The sequence below is a fragment of the Motacilla alba genome, chromosome 4 (assembly GCF_015832195.1).
Source record: "Motacilla alba alba isolate MOTALB_02 chromosome 4, Motacilla_alba_V1.0_pri, whole genome shotgun sequence".
Lineage (NCBI taxonomy): Eukaryota > Metazoa > Chordata > Aves > Passeriformes > Motacillidae > Motacilla > Motacilla alba.
This window is the reverse complement of record NC_052019.1, coordinates 1,235,660-1,251,992: the sequence shown is the minus strand read 5'-3', so window position 1 is coordinate 1,251,992 and position 16,333 is coordinate 1,235,660. Positions and strand designations below refer to the sequence as shown.

At 54.0% G+C, this 16,333-nt stretch overlaps 1 protein-coding gene across 4 annotated transcripts in view; it reads right to left on the bottom strand.

Annotated features, from left to right (window-relative positions):
- Positions 1–16,333, bottom strand: part of EXOC6B (exocyst complex component 6B) — a 376,533-nt gene that overhangs the window by 167,735 nt on the left and 192,465 nt on the right. For all 4 annotated transcript variants that reach the window (XM_038134227.1, XM_038134228.1, XM_038134230.1 and 1 more), the window contains one exon: positions 126–302. In XM_038134227.1, coding sequence (XP_037990155.1) covers positions 126–302 — 177 coding nt within the window. The remainder of the gene's footprint in view (positions 1–125; positions 303–16,333) is intronic.

The following is a 16,333-nucleotide window of genomic DNA, read 5'->3' as shown; positions in this document are numbered from 1 at the left end:
AACCAAATCTGGAGACACATCCCACGTTCTCCAGCCTCTTCTGCACCTTCAGGACCCCCCCACGAGCAAGGAGCAAACCCCTTGAGACACCGCAGCCACCCCACAGCGCCCAGTTTGGTGTTCACCTCTTCCTCCTCATCCTCATCCTCCACATCCAGGATCCCCGAATCCTGCTCCGACATGGGGCTGGTGTTCTTCACCTCCAGCTCGGAGCTGGCGCTGAACTCCTTCTTGGATTTCTTCCCCCCGCTAATCCTGGGCTGCTGGGACACGATGTTGTCCAGGTTCCTCTGCTGCTGCGCCTAGGAGGAAACACAGATTTCACCCGGGATTTCATTTGGTTTTCAGGCACGAGGCGCAGCCAGCCCTGAAAGGGGACAAAGGAGGCCGAAAAGGCGCCACGCGCTCGGCGGAATTCCGACACGTCGCCTTTCCCCCAGCCCAGATATTCCCAGATCCGTTTGCAAAGCAGGCCAGGGATTATGCAACAATCCAAACACGCTCCTGACTCTTTCCAAATCCCAACGCCCCGGCCCCCGTGCTGCCACATTGATCCGTTTACAGCCCAGCTGCAGCAATATTCGCCCGCGGGCCATGTGGTGACTGTCACAGGCCGCGCTCAGGGACCTCCTGAACCGCTGGATTTGTTCCTCTTTTCCAGCCGTGGCGGCACAAAACATTCCACATCTGGACCCCAGAGGTTCCTGAAAGCATTTTTGTGGGAGCCCAGGAGGGTTTAATTGCACATTGTTGATGTGCGGAACGAGCTGTAAAAGGTGCTCAAGGAAAACGTGCTGGAAGCGGCGGGACGGAGGGCTGGGAACACGCGGAGTCATTCCAGGGATTTTGGGGTTGTCTGGCAGCTGAGGTCACGCTGTGCCCTCCTGCAAAAATTCCGTTGTTTTTCCTTTGATATGGAGCACAATAAGCACAGGAAAAGGGGTTCAGCCCCGCTTGTTCGGGTGCTGAGCAAGTTCAAACCGAAGGGCAAGGAATGGGAGCAGCAGGAACACACAGGGGGTCTCCAGGGCCAAATCCCAGCCAAAACCAGGGGGAAAAGGCCAATCCCATGGATGTGGCCCTGCTGGACACGTGGGTTTGTGTGCTGGTGTAGCTGGAAAATAAACACTGGGAGAACCTGGAATTGATACGGATTTAGACGCAGACTTAGAGGATTCCTCCCCGTATTACGCCGTGGATTTTTTATGTATCAGGAGAAAAGTGTGTGGGAATCATGGAATCACGGGCAGGATCTTCAGGATCCTCTCACTCCATGGGCAAGGACACCTTCCACAAGCCCAACTCCTGGACCTTCTGGAATTCCAGGATTCTCTGAGGTGGCAAAAGGCCTTCCCTGTGGGAATGTGGCAGCCTGGATTTAGAAGGAAGCGGGAAAACCATTAAACCTGCTGGAGATCCAGCTGTCAGCGACGCCAAGGGAAAATTAAAACACTATTAATTACTATTAAAAATCTCTAATTATTAATTACTTTTGCTACCTGAACTGCAGAGAGCACAAAGCGTGCTTAATCTGTGTGCAAACCTCCCAGATTATTTCCTTTTCGAAACTTGGAAGTTTTAACATCCCCCCCAAAAAATAATTCAGGAGCAGCTTTGATTTTTGCCAGCCCTGAAATCCCTTTGGAATCTCCCCTTGGGAAGCAAAACCCCATCAGGGAGTGAACACTGTAGTAATTCCTATGTCTGAGGAATACTGAACTCCAAGCATGGCATGAAGACCCCATTCCTTGGAAAATACGAGCATGGACATCCCATTCCTTGGAAAATCCGAGCATGGACATCCCATTCCTTGGAAAATCCACCTCAAAGGGCTCCTCACCCCGAGCACACGCAATCAGCTCTGAATTAATTAACGAGCTGGGCAATCCCTAACGAAATTCTGTGTACAAAGCTGCCCCTGGAGGCGGCTGCAGCGGGAACGGGAGCGAATCCTTGGACGGGGGGGATGAGAATCCTTGTGGGATGTGTTATCCCACAGCACAACCTTGACCTCTAGTGGTCGGAAAGCAGGAGTAGCCCTGGAGTTTATTTACTCCGAGCGCTCCTCCCAGCTGAGCCAGGGGACTCCCAACCCCATCCCTTTAAAAAAAATCTCTTCGGGGATGAATCCCAACAATGGGAATTTTTGCAACAAAGCCCCAGAGGGAAAGGTCTGGGTGGACACTGCCCAGGACAAAGTTTTGCTCCCGACGTCAGGACGCGAAGCCGTCGGGGAAAGGGGCATTTTTGGCACCGGGATTTTCGGACTTCAGAGGCAGCACTCTATAGAAAGGCCTTGCAACATCCCATAAAGGGAATTAGGACTTCAAAAAGGGGCGGGAGCGCTTGGTCCTTCAGAAGAGAACACAACAAAGGGTCGGGGCTCGGGCCCGCCCAGCGCTGCCATGAGTTTCCCAACCGAGGCCTAATGAAGTTATAACCCTGAATCCACTGGAAATTCCCCCAAAAGCAAGCCCAGCGCACTCATTAAAGCCTCCGGTTTATGTAATCCTTCTCCTTCTGGAGGGGGGAGAATCAAAGAGTGGGAAAAGGCGCAGTTTGGATGGAGCCCTGAGCTGGACACGGATCGTTAAGCGGGGCGGAGCGGGCCCGGAGCGCACAGGCGGTCATGGGAGAGGGAAATCTGGGATAACGAGCTGGAGGATGCTGCTGCCAGCCCTGGACTCCCCTGCCCCAGCCCCGGGCGTGAAACACGCGGGATTTCAGCCTGGACACGGAGTTGGTGTCACCAAGGATCCACGGAAGCGCTCTCTGAGGATCACCAACCTTGGTCCCACCTCTGTTTTCCAGCAGGGATTAATTAATTAATTAATTAATTAATTAATCCTCCCTGTGTTGGGAGCACAGCAGGACCTGGTCAGGTGTCAATATTGATAAGATCCAAACCAAATGTTGATAAGACCTCATAAGTTCCAGTTATTTAGAAATCAAAGAAATCTGTCCCTCCGGCATCGCTCCGGGACAAGGAGTCCCACACGTGATTTACCTCCCAAGCTTTGATTTTGCACTTTTAATGCGAATAAACTGATTTATCAAGAGAAGAGTTTTGACCTGCATTGAAGTCCAAGCACCAGCTGGAAAAATCGCAGAATCCAGGAACAGTTTGGGTTGGAAGTGACCATAAATACCATCTCATTCCACCCCCAGAGACACCTTCCACTATCCCAGGCTGCTCCAAGCCCCAGTGTCCAACCTGGCCTTGGACACGTCCAGGGATCCAGGGGCAGCCACAGCTGCTCTGGGCACCTGTGCCAGGGCCTTCCCACTCTCTGAATGCAAAAAAGGAAAAAATTTGTGAGTCCCAACTCCCAGATATCCTAAAAACCAGCCAGGGGATGCTCCCAAAGCCATAAAAGGTTTCCAGCCCACCAGGAGCAACTCAGGCCTTGAGGAATCTTCGCCTTTCAGGATTTTTGTGGGGGAGTTTTAAACTGGATGAGATTTTCCAGGGATTTCTGCCTGGATGGATTCACATTCAGTCAGTGGAGGTTTGTTCGTCCCTTTCTGGGAACACCGGAGCCAAATCCCAACCTGTGATGGGCACATTCCCGCTGCAGGAAGAACAGAAGTGCCCCCAGCCCGGAATGAAGGAGTGATCCTGGAGCCAGGCCCTGCACGCCCCCGGAGGAACGGGAATGGCTTTTCCATCCCCACCAGGGCATTCCCAACCCCCTGCTCCTGGCAGGAAACGCTCTGGACTGAGGTGACCTAGAAGTGAGAAATATCGAATTTTCCTCAGCGTGGTGAAGTCAGCGAGGTTTGGGTTTCACCGTGAGGGAAAGGCAGGGCTGGGGGGAGGCCCAGAGGAAGCAGCTCTGGATAAATTCAGGATTGTCCAAAGGAACCCCCCAGCTCATTCCCAGCACCGCCCCGGGCCGGGGTGCAGCAGAACAACCCTTCCATGGATTTGCTGTGGTACAGGAAGGACCAAACCCCACCTGCAGAGGAGCACTGCGGGGTTTGGGGGCTCTGCTCCCCACAAAGGGAAGAGGCCCCACATCAAAGGCCGGGGTGGCACCCGGGGTGTCCTCAAAACACCCATGGAAGCAGGGCTGGGGGACGCCCAAAGCCTCGGGGGATGACAATCCAGTCCAAAATCCCCCCACCTTTTGGTGTGGTTTCCAACAAAGTGAGGCCAGTTTGGGGTTATCCCGTGGGATTGCCTCTGCTATCCAGGACCATCAATCCTGGCTCGCTCTGCTCCACGTGAGCATAAAAAAGGCAGGAGAGCCAAGGCCTGGCCACAGCTGATGCTGCTTTTAGGAATCACACACAAAGAGTTGGGATCGTGGAGGTGAAGTTCCCTCCAAGCACAGCCACGTCCCCCCTCCACAGCAGCCTGGGAGACCAGGAGCACCTCCATCACTCCACCAGGGCAGAATTCCCAGCTCCTGACGGGAATCCTCTATCCAGAGTGGCTGGTAGGACAAGCAAAGGCACCTTTCCACCTCCAGGGCCAGGCCCAGGTCGGTGACCCACGTTTGTGCTCTGAGGTTGTCATCAGGCAGTCCAGAAGACTTTTAGGAGACCTGGGACGGTGGGAGGTGTCCCTGCCCATGGCAGGGGGTGGAATGGGATGGGATTTAAGGTCCCTTTCCACCCAAACCATGCTGGGACTATTTGATGATGTAACTTCTGTCTCCTGCACCTCCCATCATCGAGGGCCTGACCCTGCAGGACACAGCTTTGAGGGTTTCCCTTAAACCCTAAATACCAACTCCCAGAGAGGTGTGGACTCCTCATCCCTGGAAGTGTCCAAGGCCAGATTAGACAGGGCTTGGAGCAACCTGGGATAGTGGAAGGTGTCCCTGCTCAGGCAGGGGTGGGGTGGGATGATTTTTAGGGTCCCTTCCAACCCGAACCATCCTGGGATTCAAAGCCCTCAACAGGAAGGACCTCCCTCAGCATTCCAGGATCCATCCCGAAAAAACTCCCACAAGCTTGCAAACAGCAGCTCCACCTTCCCACCCCTCACAACCACACGGACCCAGCCCACCCCAATTGACCCCACCCAAACAAGCTGGAGTTGAATTTTTTGTAGTTGAATTTTTCAGAGTTGGGTTTTTCAAAGCAGCTCAACTCCTCGAGATCGACTGACCCCGGCCGCAAACCTGCACCCCAGAACCATGGAGGCATTCCCAGTGCCATGGGATCATTCCCAAAGCCATGGAGACATTCCCAATGCCATGGAGGCATTCCCAGCACCATGGGATCATTCCCAGTGCCATGGGATCATTCCCAGTGCCACGGGGTCATTCCCAGCTCCATTGGACTATTTTCAGCGCCATGGAGTAATTTTCAGCTTCATGGAATCACTCCCAATGCCATGGGATCATTCCCAGCGCCATGGGATCATTCCCAAAGCCATGGAGTCATTGCCATGGAGTCATTCCCAATGCCATGGGATCATTCCCACTGCCATGGGATCATTCCCACTGCCATGGAGTCATTCCCACTGCCATGGGATCACTCCCAACACCATGGGATCATTCCCAGCGCCATGGGATCATTCCCAAAGCCATGGAGTCATTGCCATGGAGTCATTCCCAATGCCATGGGATCATTCCCACTGCCATGGGATCATTCCCACTGCCATGGAGTCATTCCCACTGCCATGGGATCACTCCCAACACCATGGGATCATTCCCAACGCCACAGAGTCATTCCCAAGGCCATGGAGTAATTCCCAATGCCATGGCATCATTCCCAACACCATGGGATCATTCTCAATGCTACAGGATCATTCCCAACACCATGGAGTCATTCCCAACACCACGGAGTCATTCCCAAGGCCATGGACTCATTTCCACCACCATAGACTCATTCCCAATGCCATGGAGTCATTCCCATTGCCATGGCATCATTCCCAACACCATGGGATCATTCCCAGCACCATGGGGTCATTCCCAAGGCCATGGATTAATTCCCAATGCCATGGACTCATTCCCGACGCCATGGGAACATTCTCAATGCTACAGGATCATTCCCAACACCATGGGATCATTTCCAGCACCATGGAATCATTCCAACGCCATGGGATCATTCCCAACGCCACGGAGTCATTCCCAAGGCCATGGACTCATTCCTAATACCATGGAGTCATTCCCAATGCCATGGCATCATTCCCAGCACCATGGGATCATTCCCAAGGCCATGGACTCATTCCTAATGCCATGGAGTAATTCCCAGTGCCAAGGGATCATTCCCAGAGCAGGCCAGGGACTCCTCCAGCCTCTGCCTCCAGAGCCACCCTCAGGAAAAGCTGTTCCACCACCTCCAGGAGGAAGGGGCTCCTTTAAAACTCCAATATTGGTATTTCTGTAACTTCTCCTTGTTTCCCCCCCGTCTGCGAACGCTTGACTCTCACCTCCCCTCACCTCCACCCACCAGTATTTACTTTTGAGCGGGATCTAATTAGGTTTTTCCTGATGAGACACGAGATAAGGCCCGGGGAGAAGGGGCTGGTGATGGAGAGGGAGCGATGATTTAAAGGCTGGCTTTGGTAGTTTTGATTAGTTCCTGCTGTGATGGTTTTACAGACCCCCTCTAATGGGCTGAGACACCGAATTTTCAAATACCATTTCCCAATATCCCCAGGAATGGGATACATATTCCTTAAGCAATCTTAGGGGGAAAAAAAAAAAAAAGAAGGGGAATAAAAAAAAAAAAAGGCAGCAAAGCCGACTGGCTACGGGGGTAGGAAAAAAAAGAACGTTAATAAAAAATGACAGTAGGGCTGGAGCCCTGCCAGAGAGCCATTCCAAAGTTATAAAATCCCCCTGGGATCAGATAAAAGCAGGGATTATTATTGCAAGGTGTAAACTCAACACACGGCCGCAGCTCCTGCTTTGAGTTTGCCCGCGGAGCCGGCGCTGTCGGACGAGGAGGGGCTCGGCCTGTCCCGTTCCCGGTGCTAACTTGTTATCAGAGCAGACAATTTGTTGGAGGTTTGGCTGACAAAGTTCTCCCTGGGCTCAGGAAACGAGGCCCAACAATGGGAGGGTTTTTTTTTTTGAACTCCATTCCAGGTCATTAAATAAAAGGAGTTTGGAAATGCAGCGTTGCACGGGTTTGTTCTCCCCAGGGCACAGACTCAGCCTCAACCCCCCCACTCCTCATTCCCTAAAAAGTCTCTTCCACCTCAGCCCGTCCAGAGCTGAAACCCACCCTGGGTCTGATATTCCTGAACATCAATTTTCCTCAAATACAAGTTTCTGGCACCGAGTGTGCGATGAGGAAAATGCAATTCCCCCTTTGCTTTGCTCTCACCCCATGATTTACCCTCATCCCCTGCTCCTGCTCCTGGATTGAATCCAGGCTTATTCCACAGATTTTACATATTCAGTTCAATATTCCCTGGCGAGGACAAGGGCACCACTGTGGCAGCAGGATCCCACCAGATTCCCAACAATTCCTGTTTGTGCTGCCCTGGAGCCCTGGAAGTGCCCAGGGCCAAGCTGGACACTGGGGCTTGGAGCAACCTGGGATAGGGGAAGGTGTTGGGCTTGGAATTAGATGGGATTTCAGGTCCTTTCCAACCCAAACCATTCCAGGATTCTGGAGCCCCTCTGCTCTGGAGCCAGGCTGGAGAGCTGGGAATGCTCCCCTGGAGAAGGGAAGGCTCCAGGCAGAGCTCAGAGCCCCTGGCAGGGCCTGCAGGGGCTCCAGGAGAGCTGCAGAGGGACTGGGGACAAGGGACAGAGGGACAGGAGCCAGGGAACGGCTGCCACTGGGAAAGGGGAGATTGGGCTGGGATCTTGGCAAGGAATTGCTGGCTGGGAGGGTGGGCAGGGGCTGGGCTGGAATTCCCAGAGAATCCCTGGATCCCTGGCAGTGCCCAAGCCCAGGCTGGACATTGGGGTTGGATCCACCTGGGGCAGTGGGAGGTGTCCCTGCCCATGGAACTGGACGGGATTAAACCCATGGGATGAGCTCTCCATATTCACCTCCTTGGAGTTCATTCCGTAATTGGGTTAATTCAGCTTTTTCCCACTAAACCAATTAAAGCTCAGCTGTTTTGGGGGGAGGCCGCTCAGCCCAGCGCCGGGAGAAGGGAATGATCCAGACTCTCCCTTCCAAGGAGAAATTTATCACTCGAGGATTGATAAAAAGCCTTGGGCAACCACAGCCTCCGGGTCAGCTGCGCAAAAAAAAAAAAAATCCACTTTTTAAGAAGCCCTTTCTGGCCCAAGTGCTGATTTACACGTCTGTGGGATCCAGATCTGTGGGCAGCTTCAAAGGGAGCGCGGTGGTGCCATCACAGAGTTTATTTATCGCGTTTACGCGCGGCGGAGGAGCCGAGAATGAGCTCAGGGCACCGAAGGCAGCAGCAGCAGGAGGAGGAGGATGGGTGTTCCACAGGGAATTTCAAACACATGAAACTCCTCAGCCTGACAACTCCACAGCTCGGGGCTCTGCTCCAGCAGCCCAAGCTCTGGGGCACAGAAATGGTTTACAATTCATCTGAATTGAGATGGAGCTGAGACTCTTTGGTTCGCTCCTACCAACCAGTTAAAATTCCTTTCCCAGCTGGGAGCACCCCTGGATGAAATCCCCCACCCTGGGAGCTGCTGTGACCCCCCCGGGCTGGTTTAACTCTGCCCAAGGAGGCACAGCCGTGACTCAAAGCTCCACTGGAAACTCCCACACGTCCCCTTAACCTCTCCTCACCCTTAATTGGGACCCAACCAGAGCCCTGAGTAAGAGAGGGAGCAGCAGAGGAATCACAACCAAAACTGGTCACAGGTGAGAGGGTCTGGAATGACTCAGGAGCGCCCAAGCGTGCAGGGCCTGGCTTTGGGAGCTCTCTCGGGGAATTGGGATTGTTTTCCAAGCCAGGCTTTGTTCCAACGTGCTCCCTGACAAGCAAGGCATGGCACAGGGAACAGGGTTTGGGGTTGGTTTGTGTCCCCCCCCCCAGTGAAACTGGTAAAAAGGAGAAATCCAGGCAAAAGGCTTTGTTAAAAAAACCAGAGGAAAAGGGAATGAAGCTGGAGAGGAGAGTGGGGAGCTAAGGGGACAAATTCAGGCTTTGACTTAAGGACATTCCACCAGAGAATTGCAGAATTACAAAACCGGGCAGTTCATGGAATCACAGAGCAGTCTGGGTGGGAAAAGCTCATCCCATTCCAGCCCTTCCATGGGCAGGACACCTTCCACTATCCCAGGGTGCTCCAAGCCTCTCCCAGCCCTTCCTTGGGCTCCCCCAGTGCAGCTCTGGGGCTTGGAGCGAGCCTGGAGCACCAGGAGAGCTCCTCCTCAACTCAAAGGCACCAGTGAAATTCCAGCCCCCAGCAGGGGAACAATCCCAGCTCCAGGAGCTCCTCAAAACCCCTGGGGCCTCTCCAGGTGTTGTCCCCACCTCTGTCCTTGCCCAGGGAAGGTGGGACCCTCACCCCTCTGGAAATTCAGGATAAAAGCAGCCATGGAGTAGACCTCACTGGAGGGGGAAGGTGTTGGGCTGGACTTTCCAGGCTTGGATCCAGGGGGAATTCTGGAAAAGCCATCCCAGTGTGCTCAGCTTGGAGCTGCCCCTGCCTGAACTCTGACACCACACAGGTTCCTCACTCCAGCCACGAGTTTGAGCAGCCTGATTCCAGCCTTTCCCAGTGGTTTTCCTCCCATTTTCCCTTCCCACGAGCTGGGAAGCTGCTGCTTTCCCGAGGAACAGCCTGCCTGCTCTCCCTGTTTTCCGTGGCAGGAGCTGCAGCAGGAGCTGCTCCCCCAGCCATGGAGCAGCCAGGAGTTATCACTCATGGATGCTCCACTTTTCCTTGACCTCACCAAGTTCCCCAGGGAGTTGCCCTGGCCTGGCCTGGGATGGAATCCTTGTATCCCACTGTCCGTGGGAGTTCCCAAAGTGCTGCTCCACACCCCCTCCCCGGGCTCTGGCTCGTGGAGATAAGGGTCCTTTCAAGATTCTGCTTTTGTTCCCGTTTATCAGCCTGGGCTGGGTTTTTGAAGGATTCTGAGGGACTGGCCACGGTCAGAGCACCTCCCTGGGACGGTCCTGATCCTCCTGGAACAACAGGACTCAGTAAACCCCAGGAAAAGCCCAGTGTGGGCAATGCTGGACAAAAGAGGATTTTGGCTTTTCACAGGACAGCCTGTAAGTCTTTAGGTGAGACCTGGGAAGAGCTGCAGAGATCCTTTGGCTCTAACTCAGACCCCAGACCTGCAGGCAGAATATCCTCAGCCATTCCCAGAGAAATCTGGGATAACAGGATCCCAAGAGCACACATTCCGTGCTGGGAACTGGGAACGTGTTCAGTAACCGAGGGACAGAGATGGGATCTGGAATGTTCTTCGTGTCTGGGAAGAACCTGCCCAACTAGGGCTGCCCTGGCATCCCCAAGATGCCATTTTCCATGGAATGTTCTTCCAGGGACTGGCCACGGCTGCACCCCCGCAGTGCCGTGTGCTTCAGAGCTATGGACCAAAGTGAAACCCTCATGGATTGGTCTGGGTGGGAGGGGAACCTTAAAAACCACCTTGTTCCACCTCCCACTGCCCCAGGTGGATCCAGCCTGGCCTGGGGCACTGCCAGGGATCCAGGGGCAGCCACAGCAAATCTGGGAATTCCAGCCCAGCCCCTGCCCACCCTCCCAGCCAGCAATTCCTTGCCAGGATCCCAGCCCAATCTCCCCTTTCCCAGTGGCAGCCATTCCCTGGCTCCTGTCCCTCTGTCCCTTGTCCCCAGTCCCTCTGCAGCTCTCCTGGAGCCCCTGCAGGCCCTGCCAGGGGCTCTGAGCTCTGCCTGGAGCCTTCCCTTCTCCAGGGGAGCATTCCCAGCTCTCCAGCCTGGCTCCAGAGCAGAGGGGCTCCAGCCCTGCAGCAGCTCCGGGGCCTCCTCTGGGCTCTCTCCAGCAGCTCCCCGTGCTCCTGCTGCTGGCCCCAGGGCTGGGGCAGCTCTGCCCGTGGGCTCTCACCTGAGGGGCACAGGGACACCATTCCCACCTTTCCTCTGCCATCACCCAGGGCTGAGCAGGGGGGTCTGGGCTGGGCCATTCCAGCCCCATCCCAACACCCCGGATCCCTCTCCCAGAGCTGCCCTCCATCCTTTCTCCTCCCAGCCTGGGTTTGTGCTGGGATTGCCCCCATCCAGCTGCAGCTCCAGCCCTGCTGAACTTGCTCAGGCTCTGTCCCAGCTCTCTGGGAGTGACCCCCCCCAGCCCATCCCTCACCCCTGTGTCCGTCTGTCCCTCTGTCTGTCCAGTCTGCAGACAGGGACGCTGTGTGGGACAGAGCCAAGCGCTGCGCACAGCCCCAGGGGATCCTGCCTGTCCTTTTTCCCTTTTCCATCAAAACTTCGGCAGGAATCTGGGCACGGATCACAGCCAAAGGCTGAACCCTAAAACCCAAAGAACCCCCAGGCACCCTGCACATCCCAGGAGCAGCAGCACCTCCACCTTCAGGAGATTTAAAAAGTACGATTTATGAAAAAAAAAAAAAGGATAAATCCTTGTTGGAACAAAGCCCTTTTCATTCTGTTTGGGAATAACCCCTCTGGTTTTTTTGATGAGAAACCCACAAAGCAGCTGCCAACGGGGCTGAGCCACAAAGAGCGGCTCAGCTGGGGGAGAACAAAATGGCTTTTTCAGGAATAATCATCTTCCCCAGGATCCCTGAGCTTCGGGGAGCAGCAGAAGAAAGCAGAACATTATTTGGTTAGCGCTGGTTTTAATTAATCACAGAATTAGCCGGGCCCTGCCTCCCCCAGCACGGTGACTGTAAGGAATATTTAATCCCAATATGAGAAGTTTCAACTCTACAGAAGAGCTTCAATTTCATTTTCCTGCCTTCACTTCACAAAGATCCCTCTGATAATGTGAAATATTCTGTTGATAAATACGTTTTTTTTTCTAAGCACTGGGGCGTGAGGGTTGGGGATTTAGAGGAGAGATTACAGCAGAGAAAAATGAAATTATACATTCAGCACTCAGCACTGCTCTCCAAAACCAACTCTCCCAACTGAAACCACTTTTTGTGGTCTTTTTTAACATAAAAATGAACTTAGTCAACACATTACATAATTCTCCTCTCCCACAGTATGTTCCCAGGATTTTTCTCCCTGCATCCATCACTAATATTTCACTCACACCACAATTTTTAGGACCGAGCCTAAAAAGATTTGAAGCCCGCAGCAATAAATCAAACCCCGATCTCATCTCGCTGCTGTAAATTCACTTCATGGTCACCCTTGAAAGCACCACAAGTTATTGCAGAATTCAAATTGTGCTTTAAAAAAAAAAAAAATCTCTCCATGTTCGGAGCGCTCCCACCTCAGGAATCCAGCAGCGGGAATATCCCAGGCCCGCTATTCCCTGGACGTGATCTGCCCTCTAAAGGCGTCTGGGGAAACTACAAAGAGCTTTTTTAGCCCTAAAAAAAAGCCATGGAAGGGGTCGAGTTTCCTTTTCTTTCCCTCTCTGGCTTCTCCCTCTGTCTCAGCCACACAGGAGGGTCCCAGGCTCAGCTCAGCCAGGCTCGGCCTGAGCTCAGCCCAGCCAGGACCATCCTCAAGGAAAACTCCAGAGGACAGAGCCTGGATCTCCCTCTATGGACACTGAGGATGAGCACCGTGCATAAACAGGATTTGATCCAGGCCTAATTCCATGGATCTCACAGTTCTGTGTTCCCTGGGCAGGACAAGGGCGCTGCTGTGGCAGCAGGACTCCAACAATTCCCACTTGTGCTGCCCTGGATCCCAACAATTCCCGTTTGTGCTGCCCTGGATCCCAACAATTCCCACTTGTGCTGCCCTGGATCCCAACAATTCCCATTTGTGCTGCCCTGGATCCCAACAATTCCCATTTCTGCTTCCCTGGATCCCAACAATTCCCACTTGTGCTGCCCTGGATCCCAACAATTCCCGTTTGTGCCGCCCTGGATCCAAACAATTCCTGTTTGTGCTGCCCTGGATCCCAACAATTCCCGTTTGTGCCGCCCTGGATCCCAACAATTCCCGTTTGTGCCGCCCTGGATCCCAACAATTCCCATTTCTGCTTCCCTGGATCCCAACAATTCCCACTTGTGCTGCCCTGGATCCCAACAATTCCTGTTTGTGCTGCCCTGGATCCCAACAATTCCTGTTTGTGCTGCCCTGGATCCAAACAATTCCCACTTGTGCTGCCCTGGATCCCAACAATTCCCGTTTGTGCTGCCCTGGATCCCAACAATTCCTGTTTGTGCTGCCCTGGATCCCAACAATTCCCGTTTGTGCTGCCCTGGATCCCAACAATTCCTGTTTGTGCTGCCCTGGATCCCAACAACTCCCGTTTGTGCTGCCCTGGATCCCCACAATTCCCATTTCTGCTGCCCTGGATCCCAACAATTCCCATTTCTGTGCCCTGGATCCCCACAATTCCCATTTTTCTGCCCTGGATCCCCACAATTCCCGTTTGTGCTGCCCTGGATCCCAACAATTCCCATTTCTGCTGCCCTGGATCCCAACAATTCCCATTTCTGTGCCCTGGATCCCCACAATTCCCATTTTTCTGCCCTGGATCCCCACAATTCCCATTTTTCTGCCCTGGATCCCCACAATTCCCGTTTGTGCTGCCCTGGATCCCAACAATTCCCATTTGTGCTGCCCTGGGAGTGTCCAAGGACAGGCTGGATGGGGCTTGGAGCAGCCTGGGATAGGGGAAGGTGTTGGGGATGGAATGGGATGGGATTTGAGGTCATTTCCAACACAAACTGTTCCACCTGGAGAAGGGAAAATTCCAGGGAATCCTGAGAGTCCCTGCAGGGGCTCCAGGAGAGCTGCAGAGGGACTGGGGACAAGGGATGGAGGGACAGGAGGCAGGGAATGGCTGCCACTGGGAAAGGGGAGATTGGGCTGGGATCTTGGCAAGGAATTGCTGGCTGGGAGGGTGGGCAGGGGCTGGGCTGGAATTCCCAGAGCAGCTGGGGCTGCCCCTGGATCCCTGGCAGTGCCCCAGGCCAGGCTGGATCCACCTGGGATTAGTGGGAGGGGTGGCACTGGATGGGATTTAAAGTCCCTTCCCACCCAAACCATTCCATGAACATCCCAACCAGCAATACTTTGGGATTTAGGCAGATCCCAGAATCCCACAATCAATAGGGTTGGAAAAATCCTCCAAGATCCTCCAGCCCCACCTGTGACCAAAATCCCTCATCCCAACACACCGGGGACGCTCCCAGCAGGAACAGCCTGGCCCTGTTCTGTGGACACCACAACGAAATCCTGCCTCAAAAAGAACTTCAAAAAGATCAGAAAGAACAAAATCCAAACGATCCCAACCCCACTGCCAAGGACAGGATCCACAGGATCCAAACTCCAAGAGGAATCAGCAGAGCAACCCCCAGAGCTTCCCCGGCCACCAGTCTGGATCCTTCCCACCCCTCCTTGCCCCGGGTTTGAAACTCCCAGACTTCCAAATTACAACCCCCGTTTTTAAGAGCCCAAAATAAACAGCAGCTTGTACCAGGGGGAAAAAAAAAAACCTAAAAAAGGGCAATTAGAAAGTCAGAATTCCTCCAAGTTCTCGTTAGTAAAAGTTTTATATCCCTCCAACATGTGGCACTCCAGGAGAAAAGCTGGCAGAGGGAAAAATGCTCTGGCCCACCTTTCCTGAACACAGCAACGTTTCAGCCTTGGCCAAGGTGGTTCCTATTAAGGGCTTTTTCCATTTGAAATTTACTGGTTAATTTTATGGAAACAAATCAAGGGAGCTGCGGATTATAAATCTATTAAGGATAAAAAAACGTAACTCTGCAAATAAAATAAAAAAAAACCCGGAAAAAAAATCTCACACCTCCCCTCCAGCCCTTTCCAATTTTCATTTATGGGCTTTCTAAAAGGGAAAAGTGGAGCTGGGAGGTCTTCCCAGAGTCCCCACGAGTGCCACACGTGTGGCATCTCTGGGAATGAGCAGCTCTGTGGAGCCATCCCCTTTTCCAGGTGACCAACTCCACCTGCTACTGGAACAGGGGGAAAAAAATCCCATTTTTTTACAGGGAATTCTCCTCTCCCCGCGGGATGGGGCTGGGAAGGGAGGCTGAAGGACAAAATTCCAAAGGCTTTGACTGCTGTGCCTCCATCTGGAGTTAATGGGGCTGCACCTGCTTTTCACAAGGTGTGAACGTGACCCCCCAAAGAGCTCAGAGGCTGCAGCACTGCCTTGATCCAAGGCAACTGTGGGGGGATAAATCCAGGTGGGAAAAGGTTTGGGAGCAGAACATGAAACCCTCAGAGGTGGGCGAGTAAAAGGCCACGAGGTTCAGCCAGGCCAGGGGCTGGAGCTGCAGCTGGATGGGGGCAATCCCAGCACAAACCCAGGCTGGGAGGAGAAAGGATGGAGGGCAGCTCTGGGAGAGGGATCCGGGGTGTTGGGATGAGGCTGGAATGGCCCAGCCCAGACCCCCCCTGCTCAGCCCGGGGTGATGGCAGAGGAAAGGTGGGAATGGTGTCCCTGTGCCCCTCAGGTGAGAGCCCACGTGCAGAGCTGCCCCAGCCCTGGGGCCAGCAGCAGGAGCACGGGGAGCTGCTGGAGAGAGCCCAGAGGAGGCCCCGGAGCTGCTGCAGGGCTGGAGCCCCTCTGCTCTGGAGCCAGGCTGGAGAGCTGGGAATGCTCCCCTGGAGAAGGGAAAAATCCAGGGAATGCTCTGAGTCCCTGCAGGGGCTCCAGGAGAGCTGCAGAGGGACTGGGGACAAGGGACAGAGGGACAGGAGGCAGGGAATGGCTGCCACTGGGAAAGGGGAGATTGGGCTGGGATCTTGGCAAGGAATTGCTGGCTGGGAGGGTGGGCAGGGGCTGGGCTGGAATTCCCAGAGCAGCTGGGGCTGCCCCTGGATCCCTGGCAGTGCCCAAGGCAAGGCTGCATCCACCTTTGACAGTGGGATGTGTCCCTGCCCATGGATGGCGTGGGATGGAGGAGCTTAAAGGTCCCTTCCATCCCAGTCCATTCTGGGATTCTGGGATACCTCTGGATCACAAGGAGCACATGAGATAAAGAACAAGGTCACTCAAAGTCACCAATCCCAACCCTGATGGTTTTCCATCAGCTTCAGTGGAATCCTTTCCAGTGAGATCCCAGCTGCCTTTGCTGACCCACAGCCCCTGCAGGACTGGGATGTGTCTGCAGCAGAGGCTCTGGAGCAGCTCCATCCACGGCTCCTGGCTGACCTGGACATTGTGGATGTCCCAAACTCCTCCTGGGAACTGCTCCTCACTGCGGGACAACCTGGCCTGCAGCAGGGACAGAGGAACCCTGTGGGATGGGACAGGGGGCAGAGACGGCACGGATTGCAGGAAATGGGAAAAAAGGGGGGAAAAAGGAAAACCCA